At 53.1% G+C, this 25,955-nt stretch overlaps 1 protein-coding gene across 2 annotated transcripts; it reads right to left on the reverse strand.

The window, feature by feature from the left end:
* On the reverse strand, positions 1 to 25,955 carry VANGL2 (VANGL planar cell polarity protein 2). Of its 2 annotated transcripts, none has more exons than XM_081121686.1 (8): positions 25,642 to 25,955; positions 11,289 to 11,549; positions 11,030 to 11,150; positions 8,566 to 9,173; positions 7,659 to 7,795; positions 7,023 to 7,158; positions 4,631 to 4,862; positions 1 to 3,540 (listed from the first exon to the last, which is right to left on the reverse strand). In XM_081121686.1, the coding sequence occupies exons 2-8, from the start codon at positions 11,357 to 11,359 to the stop codon at positions 3,280 to 3,282; spliced, it is 1,566 nt and encodes a 521-aa protein (XP_080977812.1). In that variant the 5' UTR covers positions 11,360 to 11,549; positions 25,642 to 25,955; the 3' UTR covers positions 1 to 3,279. The 2 variants fall into 2 exon arrangements, with proteins under 2 accessions (XP_080977812.1, XP_080977813.1); XM_081121687.1 differs by lacking the exon at positions 25,642 to 25,955 and adding an exon at positions 13,691 to 13,800.

The following is a 25,955-nucleotide window of genomic DNA, read 5'->3' on the forward strand; positions in this document are numbered from 1 at the left end:
CAAAAGTCAAATGTCTTTATTTTATATAAAAAAAAAAAAGTTTGTACAATTTTAGTTCCTATGTTAAGAAAAAAAAACAACCTAAAACTGCCATAATGTTTAGATTCACTGCAAACTGTAAAAACAAGCTTTTTATATATTAAAAAAAATTTACATTTTACAATTTTCTACATGCATGCACAAAGTCTCAGTTCTGTAACTGCCCCACCCCCCCAAAAAAAAAGAAAAGAAAAAAAATCTAGGTCCAACAGTAGAAAATTCTACATTTACAATCTCACTAGGAAGGGACTCAAAAAGCCCCCTTCCTTTCACGCACAGAACGAAACAACAATCACACACCAGGACCAAGTCCATCAGCAGATGCTGCCCGTGGGGAGAGCAGAGGAATGAGAAGACAGACTAACAGACACCACGGAGGGTCAGGGAGCTCATCTGGGCCCGACAGAGAAGAAGCACAAACTGGGAAATGGCTGTTGAGATAAGAAGGTCAGGGACCCCCATGTCTCAGCGCAGGGTCTGCAAAAGGAACACTGAAGTGGGGGTGGGGACGCGAGAAATTAAGGGCTGAAATGGTGGGGGATGGGAAGCGACATGAAAGTCTAAGGGGAAATAAACAAGAGTAAACAGATCCTGAAGAGCAGTTTAGAGAAAGGGACCAATGGGGACAGCCGCAGAGTGGCGAGGTAGGTGAAGGACTGAGGCACAGTGTCCTGGTATGGAGGGACCGAGGACGTGTGTTCCAAAGCGACGAAAAGGAAAGCCTGGCGGGAATCATGAGGCTGCACTAGGGTGCCACGTAGTCGGTCACAGAAAGAAAGAGCGCTGGGAAAACCCAGACACAATCTCCCCCCCCCCCCAAAGGGGGTGGCCAGAGGTGGGCACACCCCGCAGGGAAGCGCGAGAGAACCCAGGGAGTGAAGACAGGGACAGCGAAGGACACTGCCAGGAGGAACTTGGTCAGCTGCACGCCCCACAGCAATTCACAGCATGAAGACAACCTCCCATACAGGAGAAGCAAAGGACAAACAGCCACGCACTTGACAATTCATCCTGATGTTTTTTAAAAATAATAATAATAAAGAAGACAAAGATACCACAGTTCCGACGCAAAGGACCAAAACACTACCATTCTCAGTCACGGCCCTTAGTGCTTATATAGAGAGTTGGGGGGAAATTTTCTTTTTGTTTTAGGAAAAAGGAATGAAAAAATCACAGTGATTAAAAACATGGCAGGTTCTTAAAAGAAACACTCCCCGCCCCTAACCTAGGGCAGCAACTAAGATCCCAAATAGTTTTCCTCTCCAACTCGGTCCTCATTCCACTCCTGCCCACAAAGGCAATGACCCCAGTCACCATCCAGGCCCCATTTTCCAGGATAGTGAGGTATTTAGAAATGTGACCCAGAGGGGCTCCTCCAAAACCAGGTCTTTGAAGAAAAGATACTTTCCCAATACCCCCAGGAGAGGATGCACTTCACTCAGGTCTATCCAAAAACCTACAGCCCCAGCTGGAGGTAGACTTCCAGGCCCTGCCTGAGTCAGCCCCAAAAACCACCCCTGTGGGAACAAGGTAAGTGCTGGCTGAAGAGCCCTTCTCTAGTAAGTAGTGGGTGGGCAGATGTGCTTTTTCAGAAAGGACAGCAGGAGAAACACCAATCACTAGGCTCCACTAAGCCCAGGACTGCCACAACACAGAGAGGAAGCCTCCCTGTGGAAACATCAATGGGGATCTTACCCCAAGTTGCTCTCTGCAAGGCAACAACCAATGAGTTTTCCAGGGAAAAGAAGGGTCTATAAGGGACACTGTGATTTATTCAGAGGATAGACCCAGGGGCACACTCCAGCCCAGCCACCAGAAAGGTCTGCCACATGGATCCTGGCTGGAGGTATCTGGATGCTTCCTAGTTCTGCTCCCCTTGGCTAAAACTACATGATTTAAAGGCTCAGATTTACACTGAATATATGTATTAGAGGGCCAGTGAATTTTGCTCAAAATGAGATGGAAATTCTCAAGAATTCAGATTGGGTGCAAAGACTATGAAAGCTAAATGGAGTAAGGGGCTAAGTACCCACAAAAGGCAGCAATCCTGGTCCTTCACCCCAATACAGAGGGAGACCAGAGCCCAGAGAACCAGGCAGAGGGAGAAGAGGAGGGGACCCTGGCCAGCCAAGGAAAAGAGACCCCTGAGACAAAGAGGTGGACTTAAGGCAGGGGATGAAGAGGAGCTGCTGGCTCCCCCCAAAAAAGAGATGAGACAACAGGTCTCTGGAGCTAAAGGAAGAGACAGCAAGACTGAGGGTGGCTGGTGAAAGAAAGAAAAATGTTTGCCTAAGACCACCGGGATGGGGTTGGGATCCACAGGCAATTAATTCTGTATAGGAGTCTACATGTCCTTTACTGGGAAGGGGAGCCTGGCCCACTAAGATGTTCACAGAGGGTAAGGGGGGATGGGGATCTCTCCTGCCCTTCCTTCAGGGGCTGCCTAGAAGAGAGCCATAGGAAGAAAGGACCCAGGAAAGGAGGTCACAGGCCGTTTCTGTCTCAATTTGCCCGCGGTCACACGTGACCATACAAGTCAGAAACAGAAGGTGGAGATTTCAGGGTAAAGAAGGGATCTTCCCTTGCTCTGAATATGTGTGGCTAGGTGTGGGAGGCTCTAACAGCTGGAAGCAAATAAGTCTGGCAGGGGGCCCCTAAATTTGGGGCAGTGTGGGAGGACACAGGCATACCCTTGCCTCAAGAACTCAGGATCTATTACAGGTGGAGTGAGCAGCAGGAGGGGCGAATCACCTGCCATCTGGAGGTCTCAGGAAGCTGCTGCCCTGGAGGAGTTTTGGCACCGTGGTTCTCTGGAGTCATGTCTGTGTCCCCCAGAGACACCTTGTCAGGAGCCACTGGAAAGAACAGCCACAAGAACCTGGGTTCGAGAGTGGGGGCTCAGGAGAGCCCTGTGCACTTTCAGAAAAGAGTCATCTGGGGAGAGGAGAGGAAGAGAGGCACTGATTCCTGCAGGGCCTGGAAAGATACAAAAGTGAGGGGGACAGAGAAGAGGGAACTTCCCAGGGACTGTTGACAGCAGGATGGTCTCTCCGGGTTCATATGGGTTGAATGAGAAAGAGGGGAAGAGACAGGGTAGGGGTAAATTCATTCAAGTAAAAAAAAAAAAAAAAACTAGGGTAAGAGGGAGAAGGGCTGCAGGAAAGGGTCTGGGCCTGAGCACCAAACCCTTCCCACCGCCCCAGGAGCCCCCCATGTCCCACTCCCGCTGCTGTTACACAGTCACACCGAGGTCTCAGACTGCAGCCGCATAACAAACTTGTGCGACTTGGGGTCCACAAATTCCTCGGAGAGTTTGAAGAATGGAACTTTCTTGGTGCTGACCACCAGGCTGAAGTCCTGGCGTTTTAAGAGGAAAACAATGCCATCCTTAAGCCCGTTGGTCACCGGCTCCTCGCTCACCAGTGTCCACTGTTTGGCCAGCCAGCGTTCCTTGTGGTACTGGATGGTCGGACCGGCTGCCAGGTACCGCTCCAGGAAGGCCTGAGAAGGGGAGAAGGAGCTGTGTAGGAAGCTCTCCCACCCACCAGGCATCCTGCAGGCCCTGGGGGCACAGCTTCCAAAGACAACCAACATGCCTCGGCTCATTCTGCACATAATCTTAGAATGTCATAGCCGGAAGAAGCCTGAGATCATCTGCTTCAGACCCTTGCTTTATAAATGAGGAAGTGGAGCCCTGGACAGTTTTGCTCAGTGGTTAGAGCATCAGCCTGCAGACTGGAGGGTCCCAGGTTCGATTCCAGCCATGGAATCAAACCTCGGTTGCAGGCTTGATCCCTGGCCCTAGTCAGGGTGAGTGCAGGAGGCAACCAATTGATGTGTCTCTCTCACATTGATGTTTCTCTCTCTCTCCCCCCCCTTCCACTCTCTGAAAAGCAATGGGAAAAACATCCTCGGGTGAGGTTTAAATAAATAAATATAAATGAGAAAGTGGGAGCCCACAGAGGTGATGTGGGCTCAGCAGGATCAGAACTGCAACTCAGCTCTCCTGAACTTCTCTCTCTGTTCTTCTCCCTTACACCATGCAATGACCCGGGCAAGCCCACCCGCATTCCTCTCCATCCAGCTGGCAGTTAGTGACAAGCAGGTATGCACCAGCAGAAAGCTAGAGGTGTCACGGTTAAAGTGCAACATCTTCAGTCACCCCTTCACCAAGGGTGGCTCAGGGGATGCAAGTCTAGGAAGTAGACAGTAGAGCTGAGGGGTGGGTAATGGCTCAACATGGCTCAAAGAGAACAAAAAAGACATGGTGGAGGTGAAGGGGTGAATGTGGGATTTTAGATCTGGAAACTCCAGAGCTCTTCTAGAGATGAAAAATAGGTCTCAGTCATTCCCAAAATGGTCCCCAAGCTCCCCCTTCTCCTCACCCCTATGAACCTGACCCCAAGCAGAGATGGGATGGATGGGGTAGAAATGAGAGAAGAGACTACAAGGAGGTGGAGATGAGAGAGAGACAGAGAGAGGGAGAGATGGAGAGTAAGGAAAGAAGTGAGAGAATATGGGAAAAGGGAGCTGGAAAAGAAGGGGCCAGAACTAGAGAAAGCAGAAGGATGCTGGGGCGGAGCAGGCCTACCTTGGGCGTCATGTCGTGCGTGATGCAGAACTCCAGGTGCTGCAGGATGCTCTCCATGGTGTGGTAAGGCTGCTGCTTGGTGGTCCGGAGGTACTTCTGCATGGCACGGGCCATGGATGCGAAGATGGCCTGAGCTGCCTCCCGGGGGTCCATCACCTCCCTGGGGTTCTTCTGCTCCTCTTCCTGCAGCCGCTTAATGTGAGTGAAGGCCTCCTCCACCGCCACCACAAGCCTGGGGGACAGGGAGGGTCTGGACCAAGCGCCCACCTCTCATCTTCCCCCCAGCTCTGGCCCCCCAGTAGCTAGAACAAGGTCAGGCCTTTGTATTCTTGAGGAAGCAATAGGAACCCATCTGCAGCCTAGGGCTGGGCTTTGGGGACATGTCTATTCCCATAAACATATGCTGTTGGGAGAGGGGGAGGGCTTTTCCCCCACTGGGGACAGGAAACAGCTGTAGAACTCAGTGAGCGCAGCCCAGGGGCTCAAAGAGGGCACTCTAATGTCAAACCCAGAGAGACAACTAGGAACTGTGCTAGGAGAGAGACCAGCGTTGCAGCAAAGCCTTCTTAAATAAGATGCTCAAATCACACTTCTTCAGGGGGAAAATTAATAGATACAACTACATCAAAGTGACAAATTTCTATCCAGCCACCACAGCATGGACATTAGTGAACATCTCTGGGGCGAGGGGGGGGGGGAATACAAAGAATTTGCTACAAATCAAGAAGATGAAACACTACAGAAAAATGGGCAAAGGAAATGAACAAACAATTCATAAGAGGCCTAAAAAGCTAAAAAATATATGAATTAGTTACTTGCTAATAATTAGAGATATTTAAAATGTTAATAAGATATTACTTATCCAACAAAATGAAAACTATTAGGAAGATGACTATAACCCAAGTATTGGTTAGGATGTTGTAAGGATTCAACGAACTCCTCTGCGGAGATGGGCTGCAACAAGCTGGATATTGCAGGCAATGTAAGTGTCTCAGAAACACAGTGTTCAGAAGGATACAGGAAAAATAAGCCAAGTTACATTAAAAGCAGAGAGACACAAACCAACAACAGCATCCGGAAGCCATTCAAGGAGCTTAGAATGGGATTCTGGGCTAAGTAAACATGTGCATCTGGGTACATCGACAGTCCCTCTGTTTATTTTTTTGCTTCTCCTAAGTGTCTCAGTTAAGTTCCTTTTGAAATGATCCTTTTGTCTCAGGTGAACCAAGGGAAAAAGTGTTCTTCTGCTTACAACCCAGGTAATGGGCAAGGAAAGGGTCCCTATAGGCCAAGAATGGTGGTGGCGTGCAGAAGACCCAAAGACCTTAGGCAGAGCAGAAGGTAAGGGAGCAGGGGGTATCTCTGGTTTCCTTCCCACGAGGGCGACTTCTACAACAACTGGAAACCCGCTGGAATATTGCAGAAATGGGATTGATGATCTTTGATCTCCTGCAGGGCACACCAGGCTAAGGGCAACCTTCCTCCCTTGAGACCTGGAGATCCATGTGGGAGAAGCGGCCTGAAGCGTTCTGCTCCTCCCCGTGGAAATCCCAACAGACCCAGGCGGGACCTGGCAACGTAGGCACCAAGAAAGAGTCTTCAGATGTGACTTAAATTCACATAATAATGTGACTGGGAAAAGGGAAGGAGTGAGGACGGCCTTTAAGAATTTACCAAGATATAGCACTAGATCATTTTTGCAGGTAAAAATGTACCATCTGCTGAGCAAGCCTTCAAGATCTGCTGGTAGGAGATCTCGTCAGCCTCAGTCCCTGCTGTCACAGGGGAGGTTCACATCCTTTCATTGGGTCCCTGGCCCACTGTGGTAGACGGAATTCAAAGATGCCCCCATTCACCTCTGCCAGGCTCCCACTCCCTGGTGATTCAATAACTTCGCTACATTTTGAGGATAAAATTAAAGTGCCTAATCAGTTGACTTTAAAATACGAGATCATTATGGTGGGTCTGATCTTATTACGGGAGCGCTTTCAAAGCAGTTTTTTCAGGCTGGTGGCAGAAGTCAGAGAGACCTGTTCCTGCTGGCCTCAAGAAAAACACAAACTGTGTGTTGTGAGTTGCCTACAAGGCCAGGTGACAAGGTTCTACCAGCAACCAATGAGCCTGGGAGACAACCCAGGCTCAATTTCAGCCTGTGAGACCTGAGTGGAGGTCCAGTGAGCCCCGCCTAACACAGGGGACCGCTAGGTAATAGATGTGTGTTGTTTTACAGAGCCACCTTCATGATGATTTCTTTTGGCAACAAGAGCACATGAATACAGTGCGCCCCCCCACCACCACCCTTATTGCTCACTCATCTATTTCCAGTAGCTACAGAAACCTGATGGCCTTCCTCTCCTAAGCCTATCCACACCTACCGCCCCCAAGGACCTACCTGGCCCTCCGCTTGCGCACCCTCCGCTCGTGCTCTGCCTCCTCGTAGTAGTACTCATTGTGGCTGTTGTCCCGCCTCCGGGCGGCCGCAGCGATCACAGCCCGGGACTGGCCCGTGGAATTGTTGGTGCTGTTTTCTGCACAGGAGCAGGAGAGAGAGGGGCGGTCACGTTGGCGCATGGCCTTGCTTCTCACTCCAGGAAGTCTGGAGACAGCAACCTGACACATCCTGAGGAAGCTGTGCCCACCCCCAGCAATACCTCCTGTTCCCAACCCTCCTGGCCACTCCTGGGAGAGACCCACAGGAAACAAGGTGGCACTGGAGGCAGAAGCTCTGCACATGTTCCTCGCCAGTACAGGAGGTTCTGGAGCTCAGAGGGCTTAGGACCAGGGCAGATGAGCAGACGCAGAGGAGCCAGACTGGGGGGATACACCATGGCATAAAGGGACAGCAAGGAGGATCAGCTGCTAAGACCAGCCACCTGGAGTCGAGGGAAAGGACAGAACAGAAGAGGCTGGGACAAGGGCTGAGGAAAGGAGAAAGCAGGGGAGGGAGGGTGCGAGAGAAACAGGGAGGAGGTCATTTGGAGTCCTGCTTGGGAGGAGACCAGGAGGGCCGAGGAGCAGGGCCGCTCACCCTCTCCGAGGGAATACACCTTGAAGCCAGACACTTTCTTGGCCAGGACGGACTTGGGCAGGTTGAGGAGGGCAGGGTTGTAGACGGGAAAGTCATGGTAATACTTCTCCAGGATCCACACTGCCACGCGTTGGATGCTGTGGGGGAGACACAGGAGGGGAAGGGAGAAGGGACAGACAAGGGGCGTAGGGGAAGGGATACATCAGGGCAGGTTGGTAGGGCAGGAAAGGACACAGGACAGGGACAAGCTGCTTCCAAGAAGCCTGGCTCAGGGCCTGAGGTCTACTTACCAGGTTCCCACGCCTTCCCCAGGGCTGGGCCTCCTAGTCCTTCCCTGCTGTACTGAAGCCCAGGGGAGAAAGGGCATTGGGCCTGGGTCCCCAGCCAAGGGTCACTCATCCCTTTCAGGATTCCCCCTAAGATTCCCTATAGGACCAGGAAGCGCTACTCATACTCCGTATGGTCCGGGAGCATCCTGCCCACAAGCATGGGTAGGGGGGGCTGAAGAGCTCTCCTCATTATCTTTTGCTCTGGGGGGTCCCCCCCCTGCCCGGGCCAGCTGATCTCAGTGACAACTCACCCTGCGCTGACAAGAGGCTGTGCCTCCAAGAAAGAAATGGAAAAATGATTCCCAGAAGCCTGTTTGGGCCACAACTTTCACCCCTTTGCCCCATCCATCTCTGAGATCTCTCACGGTCTGTTTATCTGTTCACTCCCACCCCAACTTGCCTCAGGACCCTGCACATCCAGCAGCAAACACTGTGAAAAACACACTATGTGCAAAGTACTGAACTCCTCCCCACACAGCCCTCCCAGCCCATCACCTCCAGCCCCACTGGCACAACCCCTGCCCTGCATCCCTCCATCCTCCACCCCATGCCCATCCGCCTGCCCCGGGCGCTCATACCTGAGATGGCCCACGTTGTAGAAGCGGCTGGCCCCGTCGGTGGATCGCACCACCTTGAGCGTGAACTGAGGCTGCAGCTGGCGCAGCTCCAGCAGCACCACCGCCAGGTAGTGCACGAAGAGCAGGGCGTCCACCAGCGACACGGCAAACTGCACCACGCCCTGGTAGCTGCGCTCCCGCGCGTCCAGGATGCGCACGCCGTAGAAGAGCCAGTAGGAGACAACGAGCAGGAAGACAAGCACCATGAGCAGGGCCCGCAGCACGAAGACCCGGGGCAGCGAGGCCTTGGGGCGGCGGAAGAACAGGGCCCAGCTGCCCAGCAGCAGGATGAGCAGCTTGAAGGCCACGGAGATGAACAGGCCCTCGCAGGCCGTCCCGCAGGGCTCCAGCTCCTCCCGCCACAGCAGAGGGGGCAGCAGCAGGAAGGCCAGCGGTGTGAGGAAGGAGAGCAGCGCCAGCGTGGTGCCAGCGGCCACCCCCAGGTGACGGGAGCAGTCCAGTGGGACACTGTCCTCCATGTCCTTGGCAATTCGCGTGAGGTCATCGTGGGAGATGCTGTGCTCTGAAGTACCTGTTACTACTGTGGTCGTTTCCCCCCAGTTGTCATCCTACAGCAATGGGGGTGAGGAGAACAGGAGAAAGGACAAGGGGAGGAAGACAGAGAGGGAAGCGGGGGAGCGGAGAGGAGAAAGAAGAGGGCGATCAGCCAGTGGGAGCCATCAAGGTACAGGCTGAGCTCCGCTGTGTCCAAGCCTGGCCTCCGCAAGGACAGCTGAGACCTGAGCCTGGGAATCTTCACACTGGTCAGTGTGACAGAAAAAGGTGCACATGCACTGATGACCCTCAGAGCAGGGGCACAAGACAGACAGCTGCTCAGACAGTGACTGGGGCCTGAGGTCACATTCACCAGGCAAAGCAGACAGGAGACCTGCAATGCCAGCCTAAGCAAACACCTATTCTTGGGGCACTGAGAGCCACTCGAGGTTTCTGGCTAAGGGAACAACGTAACAAAAGCAGAGTAAAGAAGAAAAGGGGACACCAGGGAGAAGGGAGGGGGGAAGGTGAATGACTAGTGCAGGGTGTGGGGATATGGTGCAGACTAGGGCCACCCTGGCTCTGTGGTCCGCCCAGCCAGCTCTGCTGGGCCATCTACACGCCCACAGCACAGGGGCTGCCTATTCCTGGAGGCAAGGGGGGGACAGGCTGAGGTCCCCGGATGCTTTCTGAGTGTGGTCCACTCAAGCTGTTTCTCTGAAGAGGCTAGATTTCATCACACAGAGGAGCCCCAAGACTCCAAGTGGACATCCGTGTCTATGCTCTCCAGTCCTGGACAGCCTGGGGATCCTACACCCCAGGGACTTAGGTTACAGGACTGAGACATGGGACGGGCATGTAGGAGACTGCCTGGCAGAGTCTATGATTAGGAGATTGAGGAAGCTCCTCTCCCAAGGACAAGGGAAGAACCTTGCTTAAAGGTAGAAAGTGGAGGCACTGATCACTTAGCTCAAGGAACAGGGTCTACTCCTCACCCTAGTGTGACCCCAGACACATCGCCTACCCTTTCTAAGGAGCAAGGCTTGAGGACTCCTCCCAACAGCAGGTGAGCCCATCACCTCTCAGGGCAATTCAAGAACACAGGAGGCCAAGTCTTGGGGAGAAGAGAGGATTGCGAAAGAGGGGGAAAAATCATTTCCCTCTAGTACTGATCTGTCCCCACACCCTGGGAATTCCCAGTGTCGGTCACAAAGAGTTCTTGTGAGGAAAAAAGGACCGGGAGTCTCCTGCCCCATAAGATGCTCCCAAGAAGAAAGAAGAGGAATGAGACAGGGGCAACCTAGAGTCACCAAGCATCCCAGCTCCACCCTATCCTAGCAGCATGCTCTGCCTACTGACCTCCCTACCAGGTGAGCACAGAGAGCCAGAGTTAAAGCAGGAGCATCCCTGCCCTGGAGAATTCTCTTCCAGCCCCACTCCAGCCCCCCTCACTTCTCCTCCCTTCCCTTTCTCCAGCCGCCCCTCCCACCCCACACCCCATTTATCCAGTACCCAGGCGATGCTACTTTACAGGCCAACACCAGAGGGTGCGAGAGTGGCCTCGCATTAGGGCTTCAAAGAAAACAGGGTTGCCCAAAATCCCAGGCCACATCCAGCACCCACCCTCCTACTCTAGAGGAGCCTGACTGACCAGCACTGGCCAGAGGAACCAGGGAACTCCCACTACACAGCCTAGGTCACCCCTCCTCTCTGGAGATGAGGGAGAAAGAGGCTGCTGCTTCCAAGGGATTTCTACTGAAATTCCCTCAGTTCTACGAAGCAGTGTCTGACCTGGGACAGACACACATGCCTTTCCAGATCGGGATCAGCCTTCCAGGCCCTTCCCCTCTGTGGGGAAGGTGGACCTCCAGCTTCCCCAATGGTCAGTCTGGAAAACACCTGACCTGCACCTCATTCCCCTGACGCTCACCCGCTCATCCCCTCGAGTGGACTCATTGTCCAGCAGGGGCTCCCCTGGAGCCTGGATTGTCACCGACTTATCCCCTCGGCTCCCATCTCGGCTCTTAGAGCGGTGTCGGTCCCGTCGGTCCCTGCAGCAGGAGGCCAGGGGAACAGGAACAGAAGGTCAAGGGGAGGACCTGGGTCTTCTCAGCAGCCACCCCACCCAACCACCCCCACACATACCCACCTCTGGAGCACTCCCAACCTCCCTCTGCCACCTGTGTCACCTGTGCTTGCGGGAGCTGCGGGAGTGGCCCGACTTGTAGGAATAGCCCGAGTACTGGGACTCGGTGTCCATGGCGTCTGAACGCCGCGCCTTGTAGCGCTCCAGGGCCACAGGCTGGGGCCTTTGGGGGGGCCCCACAGCCACCTCCTTCAGCACTGGCTTCTTCAGGCCGAAGGGCACCTTCAGGAAATCAACCGTCACCCTGAGGGACTCTATTTTGCTGGACGGGTGGGCTCGTCTCAGAGAAAATCAAGCGACGCTTCTGGAGAGAGAAAGCAGCTGGTTAAGGGTAGCTGAGCTCCTGTGGGGGGCAGGGGGTAAGTAGAAAGGAAGACTATCCCTGAATGGCAGCCGCAGTAAGCTGAGGTGAGCCCAGCCACTGCCTGAAACTATAACACACAGGTCCCTGCTCTATCCAAGGGGCCCAGTTCCTCCTGCCCTGCATCCTGGAAAGACACCCCCCCCCCCAGATTGTGCCAAGGGCTCAGGGTGGAGGGAAGATGCCAGCAAAGGCCTCCCAGAGTGAGCCAACCCTGGAGGGGAGAACCAGGGCAATGCTTTCCTATTCTCAGCCAAGGAAACTGAGACTCAGAGAGAGTAGTGCGGGCCAGGCCGACAGGCTGGACCAATGGAGGCCCCAGAATGCTGGAAGCAGCTGGCTTCTGTCCAGAAGCTATCCCAGGCCTCTCCTTCACCTTGCAGTCATATCCCCCACCTCATAGCTTCTGAGTATGCCCACAGGGGGCTGTCTATGACTATTCTCTTGACACCATCTCCCCAGCATCTATGTCAAACGCATCCATAGTTACTGGCCAGGTCAGGCTGGCTACTCCCCTGGAGGCTGAGTGTCCCTGTGTTTGTGCATGTATGTCCTAGAGGGCAGGGTGAGGGATGGAAGTAGTGAGAGGTTGAGAGAGAAGGCAAGTAGAAGCCATTGTCCAAAAGCCAAACATCCTGAAATGCGCAAGATGGTGAGTTTATCTGGCTATCTGTGGGCTAAGGGGCAGCATCTTTCATCAGTACTTCCACATTCTAATTTTACAGAGGACAGTGACCTCTCCCTCCCACCTCTTCCCCAACTCTCACCCAAATCCTGCTCATTCTTCAGCGCTGGCCTCCAAGCCTTCCTCAGAAGCCCACCCACCCCCACCTACTCTAGCACCCAATATTCTATCTTCCCCTCTGACCCTGACCCCACCAATCTTCACCATGCACTGAGTACTTATGTCTGATCTTCACTTGCTGAGTCATCAACTCTTTCTTGGGCACCTACTAACCTACTATGAACTATGTACAGTAGGTATCTGGTGATGAAACAGGCTCTGAGCTTACAGTCTAGAGGGGCTTACAGTCTAGACCAGGAAACTAAAAGAAACAACTCTGGGGAGTAGGGGCTACTTTAAATTGGGTGGCTCTGGAAAGTCTTTCTGAGAAAATGACACCTAAGCCTAGAGGAGAGCAGGAGTTAACCAAGCAGAGTGGAAGGGAGGCCCGTGAAGCAGAGAATCACATGTGGGAAGGCCAGAGGCAGCGAAGAGCTCGGTGTATTTTAAGGACCTTAAAAGACCCGTGCAGCTGAGAAAGGGAGAGGGCAGTGGAAGTGGGAGCTGAAAAGGCAACCAGGGGCCAGGTTATCACAGGATCCATGGCCCAGTGAAAAGCTTGGGTTTTATTTTAAGCAATGGGAAGGCTGCGAAGAACTTCAGCTATCAGACATGGACTGGAAAGAGGGAAAAGTAGAAACAAGGAGATTAGGAAGGGAGCTCCTGCAGCTGTGCAGACCTGAATGGGCAGAGCAGCAAAGGGGTTAAGAAACAGTCATGCTTGAGACAAATGTTGGTGGCAGGATCCACAGGACCTAATGAGGACTGGCTGAGGGGGAGCAAAGGGTCCAACTGGCATGAGCCAAAGAGTTGATGGCAGTGCCATTATAAGGTAGGGAAGACTGTGGAGGAAGCAAGTTTGGCAGGGAAGGCGATGAGTTCCATCTCCAGCGTGCTGAGTTCACGGCCTTAGAGGCAGTCGAGTAGGCAGCTGGTGTCAGAGAGGCTGGACTCAGAAGCTGGACCTTCAAGGTCATGGGAATGAATGGAATCACCTAGGGTATTAAATAAGAGGTCCCTGAGAACCCAGTATGTAAATGTGTCCAGGGGAAAAGCAGCAGGCAAAGGGCTGAGAGGGCGAGGCCAGAGGAGTGGGCTTTGGCACGGAGAAGATGTGGACACCACCAGCCAGGTCAAGTGCTGCTGAGAGGCTGGTGATGTTAAGAACTAAAATGAGTTTGCTTTGTTTAGGTGTGAACTTTCCCCGTGAAACTAAACCATCGGCAACTTGCAAATAAGGACAACGGTATCCACCGCCCTCCCGTGGGCACAGAGCAAGTAACAAGTAACTGACACCCACCTAGTAAACGAATATGCCTCTGAGCCTCAGGAAAACGGCAAAGAACGCCGGAAGATGAAATCAATGCGAGTTCCGTCCACTTCTCCTCCTAACCGAGTTATCCGGAGGCACTCCACGGTCTAGGGATGTTTGTCATGTCCCATGTCAAGGCAAGTGTGTGACAGAGACACACCCAGGAGACAGAGACATAAGACCTTAACCCAACCCCAGATCTTTCTAAAAACCTTTACCACAAGCAGGGCCTTGTTCATCACTCTGTGTGCAGTTTCCACCTTGGGCTCTTCCACCTGCCTCCTCAATATACAGGTTTAGTCCTCAACGTACGGAGTGGAGCAAAAATAGGTTTACAGTTATGAGTATGCGAAACAGTTTATTCTTGAATTATTTTTTATTATTCTATTATTTTCCATGCAAATAACTGTAAATCTACTTTTGCCCCACCCTGTAGTTTAGATGTCTCCCTTGTAACTTTCTTGCTATGGTTCAGCCTATTCTTTTTTCAAAAAATATTTTTATTGATTTTTGGAGAGAGAGGAAAGGAGAGGGAGAGAGAAACATCAATGTGAGAGTGAAACAGCTAAACATCAATGGGCTGCCTCCTGCAAGACCCTTACCAGGGATTGAGCCCACAACCCGGGCAGGTGCCTTTGACCGGGAATTGAACTGGCAATCTTTTGGTGCACAGGACAACACCCAACAAACTGAGCCACACTGGCCAAGGCTGGTTTAGCATATTCTTTCTTGTCCTCCTAAAAACTGAATTATACCAGGAGATTAAAAGAGAGCAAGCAGGGCCCAGCTGGCATGGCTCAGTGGTTGAGCACTGACCTAGGATCCAGGAGATTGAGGTTCAATTCCCGGTCAGGGCACATGCCGGGGTTTCCAGCTTGATCCCCAGCAGGGGACATGCAGGAGGCAGCAGATCAATGACACTCTCATCATTGATGTTTCTATCTCTCTCCCTCTCCTTTCCTATCTCTCTGAAACCAATAAAAATATTCTAAAAAAAAGAGAGAGAGCAAGTGGGTTACAGACCACTGGGATGGAGACATTAAGGGGGAAAGGACTGCCATAAGGGTACAGAGACACCAGAACCCAGACTCTCCATCTCCTCATTCATATCCAAATACTCACATCTGCCAGAGCCATCAGCAAAAAAAGCCTGGAATTTGTACCCAAGGATCTGCATTCAAAACCTAGCTCTGTGACTATGGGCAAGTTACTTCTCTGTGCTTTGTAGTCTGGTAGGCTCATCAAGACAGGGAAAATAATGATATATACTTGCTGGGGTTGCTGTAAGGATCCTGAGGGTGAAAGAAGTCCTTTTATAAACTGCTCAGCTAGTAATTAAGTAAGCAATTAATATGCTCTGGCTCCAGGATCACTCATACTCCAATCCCCAGACACTTCCTCTGAGACTTGGAAAAGAGGTGGTATAAATAAATCCTGGTGTTAGTATGACTAAATAAAGAAGTTTCACACACACACAAACACACACACACCCCTCTGACCAAAACCACCACTTCAAACACACCCAGGAGGGAAGCTAATGCCATTGTGTTTCCCCAACAGATAAATTTCAAACCAGACAAGGGTGCTGGTAGCCTCCCAGCCCTTTGTTTTGAGCTGCTCAGCCTAGAGCCCTACCATTCTCTGAGCTACTTATTAAAGACCCAACATAAACCCTCCTCCCCTGACCTGTTTCTCTCACCCCTACCAACTCAACTGGAGGTGCCCAAAAAGCACCAAAGCATGTTCCTCCCTCCCCCGCCAATCAGAAGGGCCAAAAATGAACCCAATTTCAGAGAACAATTTCTGTCCCCTAAAGTACCCCAGGGAACTAATCCCAGTACTGGAGAGGCTGAGAGGAGGGATGGTGGGTGAGCAAAGAGGAGGGCAGAAGTTTCCCTGGTATAATCAGTCTCAGGAATCAGAGGTTTGGAGGGTCTCCAGGGTGGGCAGTGTTCCCAGGAAAGAGAGTGGGGGCAGGGATCACTGGATGAGATCAACAAGTGGAAATGAAGGGAAGCCAGACTTGGTGTGGGACAGGGAGGGTCTTGGTTGGGGGAAGGGGAGTGGCAGGCTGTAAAAGGGAATGTGTCCCATGCTTTCCACCTTGTCCCCACCCCCAAGACACACAAACATACTCAACTGAGTCCTCTGCTCAAACCAATCATGGATTATCTGGGGTTAAAAGGAGACCACGGAGGAGAGAGGGAGGGAGGGAGAGCCTGTCACAAAAAAGAGACCCTTCTCCCCTCCAAAGGCCTTTCAGAAATAAAATTAATGGAATGTGTCTCAGTATCATCTCAAGGGGATTGGGGGAAGGCTGGGGGGGGCATGTGGGGGCTTTTGTCCCAGCTGCCCAGCTTCTCCCACATGGATCACCATGGCAACCAAAGCCCCCTGTTGCCTAGGTGATGGCAGCCGGTCCAGGAACCCATACCCAGTATCCAAAGAGAGGGAGGTTATGGAGGTGGGGAGGGGGGGGCGGTTTAGGGACAAAGGGGGAGAGAATGGGGTTTCTTCTCTGGCAGCCCCAGCTTTTGTCTCAGCTCTGGGATCAGGTTTCTTCAGGAAACAATTGGAGGCCTCTGGAAAAAATACACTCAGAACCTGGCAACAGGCAGAAGCAAGGCCGTAGGGGGAGGGGAGAGGAGGAGGTTGGTGTTGGCCAAAATGCAGACCAAGACTAGACCCTGCCCCACTGGGAGGAGCAGTTCAGGTGGAAGAGGGATTCGACACAGATGCTGGCACCCCCATGTGGGGCACATGCTGAGGACCGATGACCAGGGGGCAGGCGGCTGTGGTCACCACCTCCTTCTTCGGCTGCTCGAGTCCGGGGCCACCCCACCGCCTCATCCCAGCTCCTCCAGGCCTGGGATGGGGAAAGGGGGCAGGACAGAGATGAGGATGGGCCTGGGGAAAGTGTGTGGGAGTCAAAGAGGGGACAGGGCACAAAGATGCACCTAAAAGGGCTGCTGACTGTTCCTCATCTACACCAAGGACAAGGCTGCAGTGCAGCGGAGGTGAGTGGGTGGGTTTTAGAATGGACTTCTAGCTGGAGAGGGCAAGAGGGCAAGGAGCCAAAAGTATTCCCCTGAAAGGGCAGAGCTCTGATATGACCACTTTAAACAGGTGGCCTTCCTCTCCCCAGTCCGGGACAAGGGAAGGGTGGTCCTGCCTGGATGCAGGAGGATGGCCGTGACTACCTCTTCAGATCCCACTTGCAGGGGAGTCTAGGGACCCTTGCCCATTAAAGATCTCTGATTCCCGCACAAGAACCTGGGTCTTTGCATGTGCCCTGCACCCCCTTCCGCACTGCAACCCACAGGTGGTGTGGACATGTTGGCGCCCCCAGCCCCAGAGCTCCCTAATCGTCCCCCACCACAGCCCCAACATCCAAGGATATCAATGTGAGTTCCACCCCAAGTGTTGGATGCCCACCCTCCTGGGTGGTACCAGGAGCCCGACCTCCCAGCCCAGTGTCCCAGGAGCTAGATGTCTGTTCAGAGACAAAGCACCTTGCCAAGTCATCAGGCCAGAGTGAGGCACAGCAGAGACTCAAAGTCACACCTGTCCCTCTTCAGACCACTTGCTTTTCCTCTTTGCCATGCTTTTCCCCCTGAGTCTCATAGCTTCTCCCTGAGTCTCACAGCTTCTCCCTGAGTCTCACAGCTTCTCCCTGAGTCTCATAGCTTCTCCCTGAGTCTCACAGCTTCTCCCTGAGTTTCACGGCTTCTCCAAGTTTCATCGATGTGCTCAATCCAGGCCACCCTGTCAGACACCAGTGGGGAGCGGAAGGTGTCCAATGTGGGGGGAAAGCAGCCCCTAACATGGCTCCCATAGAGGACAGAGAGGCGCCAAAACCTCTGACTGTACCCAATCATTCGCCGGCTCCTCTCAATCCCCTCCCTCAGGACACACTGGACTGACCCATTTTCAGCAGGTTCCAGCACTAAGCTGGAAGAGGCCTTCAAGGTACAACCCTGAGTTCTACAGAGAAAAAAGGGGGCCCAGAGAAAGAAGGTAGCTAGCCCATGCTCATGACATCTGAGCAGCCCTCTTTTGGCTTTCATTGTTTAGAAAGACCTCACGCACACTGTGACTCTAAGGTGTGCTCTTCTTAGAGCGAGAGCGAGACCCAGTCCCTTCATGAGACTCCTTCTGGTTCTGGAATAGCCAAGATTGTAAGGCCAGGATAGGGGAGAATTCAGACTCCTGCCCTACCTCTTCTTCTCACCAGTGACAAAGGGACAGATCATAGGCCAAAGCCAAGACAACCAAGACCAAAGAGCCCCTTCCTCTCAAAGGGGTGGTCCCTGCCCCTACAATTCACCACTCCCAACTGAGGGTTCAGATGTTCCCTCCGTCATTCCCATCCAGCCTCAGGCCATGAACAAGCCAGCCACCCATCCCAGGAGGCCCATGCTGGGTTTTCCATGCCACAAAAAAGACAAAGGTTCAGAGTGGGCCACGGCCAGCCCCAACTCCGGTCCTGTACCCTGAAAAAGGCGTCAGTGTCCCTGGGTGACAGTGCAGTCCAGGAGGCCAGAGAGAACAGCTGGGTCTCAGTGGGCTGAGTGGGAGGAAAGAGCTGGACCAGGGAGCCCAGGAGCTGGCACCAAGCACCCTGCTCCAGCCTGCTCCAGCCCTGCTCACCAGGCACTCTCCCAGGACAGCCCCAGACATGAGCTCACCATCCTTACAGCCCCAGGGCGAGGGGCAGAAACCTGCTCCTCAGAGGGCTGAGGAGCGAGGGAGAGGCTGTGCCTGGGTCACCCAGGCATCTCTGCTTCCAGAGCAGCTGCTCACCACCAGACCCCAGTGCACAGAGCAGGGAGGCCCACAGACTGGGCTCCCGGCCAGGATACCTGAGCTTGCACTCTAACTGAAAAGGAGGCAGGGAAGCCAGAGCCAAGCCCTCTCTACCTACTTCCTTAATCTCCCTCCATCTAAGGCAGGGTTAAGGCTGGGGACCCTCCAAATCCACAGTCACACTTAAACATAGACACACACTTACACCCACAAGCATATTCCCCCTCTGAAACCTGGAAGGGCTCCTGCCTGCCCCACCCAACTCCACCTACCCTGGCCAGGCAGGTTCTGTAGAGACCTGCTCTGCTTTCTCTGGCACCCTTACCCCCACACCAGCTCTCAGAAAGTTTCTGCCCCCCAGAACACCACACACAGGCACACACAAGAGCATGTACACACACACACACACACACACACACCCCTGAGCCCTCCATTCCCTAGCCTCCCCTAGACCCAGTCTCAGTCTGGAAGGGGACATGGGCAGGGGGAAGTGTGTGCTGTAGCAAAGGTGAGTAATCCCTTTGGCACATGTCCCAGGTGGAGTCTAAGCTGGTGAGAAGGTAACCAGGGCTTCTAGATGCCTGGATGCTCTGTTTAATTTTCACCAACAGGCAGTTCTCACAACTCCCACCCACCAGGCTCCAAGATGCTTCCTCCCTCAGCTGGGGCAAAGGACTGGCCCCTACCTGCCCACCAGGTAAGCTACAGAAGAGTCAAGAAGGAAAATAGTTACGTCCAAGTTGTCTGCAGGGACAAGAGAAGGTGGGCAAGGGAAGGTGAGCAAGCTGCAATGGCTCACAGGGGCACCACTCCCACCTTCAGGGGAAACAAAAATGCCTCCCTCTCTTCATAAGACACTTGGTAGGTCCCAACTGTCCCTGACCCCAAGAGCCCTTCCCTCGCAGAAGAAGGTGAAAAGAAGCTACTTGTGAGGGAAGCCAGCCACCGTTAGGCTTGTATATGGATGGAGACAACTGTGATGTGGGGCCACTGGCAACGAAGGCTGGTCTGTACGGGAAAAGCAGGAGGGTGGGCCTGTGGGTGTGAGACACAGTGTGACTGCGGGTGCAGGCGGGACGCCTGAGTTCCCCATTCTGAAGCCTTTTCCTCACACCTTAGCCAGTTCTCATCTAGCAAAATCAAGCCAGCTGAAAGGCCCACGGACCAAGCAACCTCCATCATCCTGACAAACCTGAGGTTTTCACTCTTTCTGAGTCGAACACCCCCACCCCTTATATATGCCACCTCCATTCTTAGAGAAAGCAGGTGATGAAAAAAAAAGTTGTTTTTTAAGTTTCTGCATTCACACCTCAGGCTCAGCATCTGTTCCTGTCTAATCCCCGCTTACCATAAAAAGCCAGAGCCTCCCTCCCCAGACTCATGCACAAATACATCCTTTCTCTTCCCACAGGCTGGAGGAACAAGGAGCTCTCTAGTGAAAGCAAGGGTCTGAAGGTTACTATTAGGAGGTTCCTGGAAAACGCTATAGGCAATGAGCGCCAGGCCCCTCCCAATCACAAATAAGGCCCCATGAGCTACGGTGGCTGGAGCCCCCATATGTGCAGTGGCCCAGCAGAGAGCAAGAGGCCAGCCCCAGGAGGTGTTCTGCCCAGGTGGCAGCCGTGCCCCAGGCTTATGACAACAACCAGGTGTTCCTATTAGGAGAGAGACCCTGTTCTTCCAGGAGACTCCGGTCATCCCCCCGTCCGGGATAGACTTCTCTACTCCTCAGGCTGGTAACTGGACTCAAGTCTGCTTTTTGGAAGACAGGGGAATTATTCAAGTTCAAGATTAAAGGCAATCATGAGCAAAATCAGACCTAACTGGAATGAAAGTGAGGGGAGATGGAAAGAGCACTTTAGGAAACAGAAGAGCAGTGAAGTTAGAGAGACCTGACAGACTCTCTTAGGAACTATGTAATCTTAGATGAGTTGCTCGCCTTCTCTAAACTTTGTGTTTTTTATCTGTAAAATGGGGATAATAGTGCTTACTTCAGAAGGTTAAGACTTTTCAAAGAAATGCTGTATACAGAATGTCACAGAATCAGGCACATAACAGATGTTCAATAAAATGCTGTTTCCCTCCTCTTTGTCCTTTCGAGGGTGAACAGCCAATCCCCTCCACTTCTTGTTCCCAGAGCCTCATTATGAGAAGTAAAACCCCACTCAGAATTCGAGGAATCACCTTTGGCTATAGTGTTGGCCCCAGGGCCCAAATGGCAGCCCCTCTCTGAGACCACACCCAAGCACTGCCTAAGAGAGCAGCCAAAACCCCTCTTCCTCTCTTTGCCTCTTTCCTCAGGGTCTTCTGGATCCCCAGCCTCTCCCTTCCCCTCCCTCCTTGCACTTACAGTGAAGCAGGGCCTGTGCTTTGATCACCTCCCATTCTCCTACAGGCACTAAGCCCAGCTGAGTTTGGAGTGGCCCCAGAAGGGGCCCCAAGCTTCCTGCCCCACCCCAGCCCCCAGCTTCTTCCCACTCTCCCCTCTCACTGCTCCTCCCTGATTACCAGGATATCCTCAGCTCTGCTGATTCTAAGCCCGTTTCTCCCAAACCCATTCCCAGCTGCCACATCTGTAATTACCAACCTTGCCAGGGGCATTGGACAAGCACAGCAGTACCTCATTTCCAAAGGGCCACCCCCACCCCCCGCCCCCCATGCAGGCCTCTGCCTCCTACTGTGTACTACGAAGCATGGAGGGCAGGGATGGAAAGATTCTCCACAAGCCGCCTCATTTCTCTCCAGATCACAAAAAGAAGGTGACAGAGACTACCCAAGTCAGGTCACCAAGTCAGATCTTTAGAAGGGGAGTGCTGCTAGGGAGCAGGGGTGGGTAGGATTTACTCCCAGGCCTCACACCTGCCCCCCAGCAGCATGAGGTTACCCACCTGGAGAGGGTAAGAGGAGGTATTTCACATCAATTCAGAAAGAAGGGAAGTTGACATTCAGTAGAACAGGAAGATGGGAAGCCAAGGGGGTGAGGGTAGATGCATACAGGAGGGAGCTGCCCAGGAAAGAGGGAAGAGCAAGTTAAAAAGTCCCATCCCACCCAGACTCTGAGAAGAGGCAGTAATATCCCAGCCTTTCCTCTTCCTATTTCCTTCATCCTCACCAACCACATAGGTCTTGGGTTTTATAGGCAGGGAAACTGAGGCCAAGTCCCCACCGCATACTTCAGGATCCAACAATACCAAGCTACGTGTGGTTCACCAACACCCCTGGCCTGGCTCAGCCTCTCCCTGCAATACCCTCCTTTAAATCCAGCTAAGGGCAACCCACACCGTGGATTGGTTCAGCCGTGAGAAGGAATGAAATCTGATGCCTGCTACAACGTGGATGAACCTTGAAAAGATTACACGAAGTAAGGGAAGCCAGACACAAAAGGTCACACACTGGATCGTTCCATTTATGTGAAATATCCCGAATAGGTAAATCCATAGAGACAGAATGCAGATTGGTGGTGGGAAATGAGAAAGAACTGCTTAATGGGCACTGGTTTCCTTGGGGGTGGTGAAAATGATTTCAGATAGAGGCCATAGTTGCACAACACCGACAATGTACTAAATGCCACTGTTCACCTTTAACTGGTTAATTTTACGTTATGTGAATTTCAACTCAATTTAAAAAAACAAACAAAAAACAGCCAGCTAAGGGCACATCTCCTCCTTGGACCTTCCCAGGGCCAGCACTCTTGCTCTATGCTCTGGTGGCCTCTGGAACACACCTCCACAGAGCACTCACTGGGCTAACTGAGTCAACATGTTTATGCCTGTCTCCCCTGTGAAAACCTGTCTCATTGCCCTCCATCCCCAGTGCTTCATCCAGTGCCTGGCAAATAGGAAGTGCCCAACATGGTCTGCCAGAAGAGCAGAACCAAAGTCTTGCTGTCCTCCCCAGCCCAGAACTCTCCCCCACGGCAAGAACGCCAACCAAGCCGCTGCATTTACTACCGAGTGCTTCCCATGTGCCAGGCACTGTCTGCACTCTCTACATATGACTTCATTTAACATTCATAAACTTAAGAGGCAGGGCCTCTTTTTAACTCCATTATACAGGTAAGGCTTCAAAAAGTGATCTATTTTTCTGAGGCCACAGAATTAGGAGTGACAAAAACAGGATATAAGAGCAGCTGAAACCCAGGGAAGGAGACCATGGTTGGGGGGGGGGGGGGGCTGGGATTCCTTGAGAAAGGTCCTATCTGGGGTTGGAGGATGGTGTCCTAAGAAACCTAAGAGGCTGAGAAATGGGGTTCTTAAACCCCAACATCACATCACTATTAAGTACCAATTCCAACCAACTAGGTTAGACTCTTCCCTTTGGCCTCAGAGTGTGGGGAGCTGTTGAAGGAGAAATGAGCTAAGGAGACAAGTGGAGTCCCTAAAACTCAGAGGAAATGGGGGAAGTCCCAGAACTCTTCCCTCCAAAGCTTCTGTTAACCAAGTTCACATCCCTTCTAACTGGAAGGACCTCTTGGAAACCAGATGAGCAGATAAAAGTTTGTCTTGCTCTAGATCCAGGGAAAAGGGGCCCTTCCTCAGGCCTCCAAGGAACAGAAGGAGCAGAAGGGGCACAACAGAGTCCTGCCCCTGAAAAATTAGAGGAAATAGAAGCAGGAGCAAGACAGGGGCGGGGAGGAGCCCATGTGGCCACTGGGTCCAGTCTGGAAGTACTTGCAGAGATGGCACTTCCTAGTGTCTGGCCACAACACCTCCTCCTTGAAAGAGCACCCACCACTATACATGCCTGCAGTGAGTGCACAGAGCAAGCAAGGCGCCCAAAGTCCAGAGCACGCTGGCCACAGGAGCCCTACCCATCAGACAGGTGTCAGATTTGAGGGAATAATGTATTTTTTTAGTCCAGTCTTTTCCTACTCTTCCTCTATCCCCTGTCCCAACATTTTCTAACTCCCACTACTCTTATCCGGGGGTTAGGAAAGGTGGGGAGCCTGAGGACTAAAAAGGAAACATTCTAATTGCCTGTGCCCATTAGGGACTGGAACATTCCAATCCAATTTCCCAGAGACCCTAATGGCCAATCACAGTCTCAGCTCCTAAAACTGGGTGTCTTGATCTGACCTCTGGCAGCAAGGGAAAAATGGCTGAGAGAGTGAAGGGCAAACAAGGAGTGCATGCGAAGAAGGAAATGCCACCCCCTTCCCTTCTCTCCAAAAGAGAAAGACAAGCGAGAGGAGGGAAAGCAGGTAACTGCTTCTTCTTGGGGAAGAGACACATCCACTTCCCCACCAATATGACTTCCCATATCATGATGATGGGACATGGGTACCTGCCCCTTCCCCAACTCGGGCATCTGCCCTCTTGCAAAGTCGTCCCCTATTCCTCACCCTCAGACCTGGCCCCAGACCACAGCCCCATCCAGTCATGCTTCTTGCCAGTGAAACAAGAAACTATTTGACAAACCACACACACATTTTCAGAAACTCCCAAAGACCACCCGCCCCTGGCCTCCCTAGAGCCTCCCATGACACCTTCTCAACCCCATGGAGGGAAACCCAAGTTGTTTGGCACCAGGTCTCATCCCTCTTGCCTCCACCCATTCCAAACCCCAAGACTCCTCAGGAACTGTAGGATCCTGGAAGCAAGGTAGTTAGTGGGCTCTGAAGCAGAAACTCCAAGACAGCTTTCCAAAAGAACTGTGGCCTGGGACGGGAGGAGGGGGCGCTAAATTTGGGCTGAAAAAACAATGTAACCTCTCCAAGCACCAGAACCCAACTTATGATGAGGGGTCGGGGGTCCTTCTCACTCTTCTCCCTGACTCTTCCAATCCCTGATTCCTGTAGGACTACATCCAGAACCCCTTTTCCCTATTCCTCACAGCACACACCCTTTTCTAGAAAAATCCACTTCCAAAGCGGGCCCCTCATAAGATGGCCCACTCACTCTCACCCACAGGTCTCAGTACTTAAGGCAGTACCCTAGAACCCAGTCAGGGACACCCAAGAAGCCTCAGAATCCTCCAGAGAGCCCTCCCTTTGGGTTTTCTGCCAGCAAAGTCTGCCTGCAGAGGCACGAGGTAGTGCCCCTGCCCCCAACACACACCCAGAAATACACACCACCTAAGGTGGGAACACACACTGGTACTTATCCATCCACAAAGGTTACACACAAGAGAACAGATTCATTCGCATCGCTTCCCAGGACACAGGTGCACTCACACCTATTCAAGGATGCCCCACTCTGCTCTTACACACCCGCCTTCCTCCATACCTATACACCTCTTTCCCATTAATCCCCTCCCTCATTCACACACAGACACACATCCCTTCCCCAGAGTGTACACAGAAATCCATATCCAAACACACAGCAGATCCATGGTGGGCCGCTCCCTGGGTGCACACACACTTAGGCACAGAAAAACACCTACACCTCCAAGCCCAGGGGCCCACCTGCAGGACACAGAAAACAAAGAATAGTGCACACTGATCCTCACCAGTCCTTTAAAACTCACTAGTGCAGAGCCCACAGCTCCCCAAATGGGTAAATCGGAGTGGAGAGAGGGAGGCCAGCGCCTGTCCCCTGGGCCCGCACACCCAGTGCCCGAGTCTCCAGCCCTCTAGCCCCATCCTCGAGCTGCACACATGCACACACACACACACACACACACACACACACACCCTCTACTCTACTGGGCAGGCCCCCACTCTCCACTTTACACCCTGGACCATCCCTGCCCTGTCCCTCCCCACACTCCAGAGGTGGGAATGCACCACCCCACGCTCCTCGCTCCCGATACCCGCAGCCCCCATCCTTACGCTGCCTCTCCCCGCACCTCCAGCACACATTCCCAGTCTGATTTTAGTCGGCTCCCCCGAGATCATTAAGGCCTCCACCCGGACCCCGGGCCCAGGAAAGTCCCCGGCTCTCCAGGCCCGGCTCCGCCCCCTCCCCACACGCCCCTTCCCCTCCCCAAAGTTGGGGGGGTTACTCGGAGGTGCAGCGGGGAGCCTACCGGAAGGGGGTTGACCCACCTCCCCTTCCCCCATACGCCGCCCCGCTCGCTCGGGGGCCGGGCACCCCCGGCCCTTTGCACGATTGTCCTCCTTCTCTGTTTCTTTCTTTCTTTCCTTTTTTTTTTTTTTTTGCAAACTTCGCGCGCCCCCGCGCCCCGGCACTCACCCGCCGCTGCGACCTGCCCGGTGGGCTCGGCGGGCGCCCCGGCCGCCCGGCGCCTTTGTATCCGCAGCGCCCCGGGTCGCTCCGAACTCCGCACTCCCAGCCCGGCAGTGTAGACGGCGGGGGTGTGGAGGGGGCTCCGGAGCCTGGTCACCCCCTCTTCGTCCCAGACCGCTGCCTCTGCCCCCTCAAGGCCCCGGGGCAGGGGGCCGGGGGCAATGGGGGCGCTCAGGCGCCCATGGCGGAACCTGGTATCTAGGAATCGGGGATCAGGAATCAGGAATCAGATCTGGAGCCGGCGGCGGAGGGGGAGGGGA

The sequence above is a fragment of the Miniopterus schreibersii genome (genome assembly GCF_964146895.1).
Source record: "Miniopterus schreibersii genome assembly, chromosome: 19".
Taxonomy (NCBI): domain Eukaryota; kingdom Metazoa; phylum Chordata; class Mammalia; order Chiroptera; family Miniopteridae; genus Miniopterus; species Miniopterus schreibersii.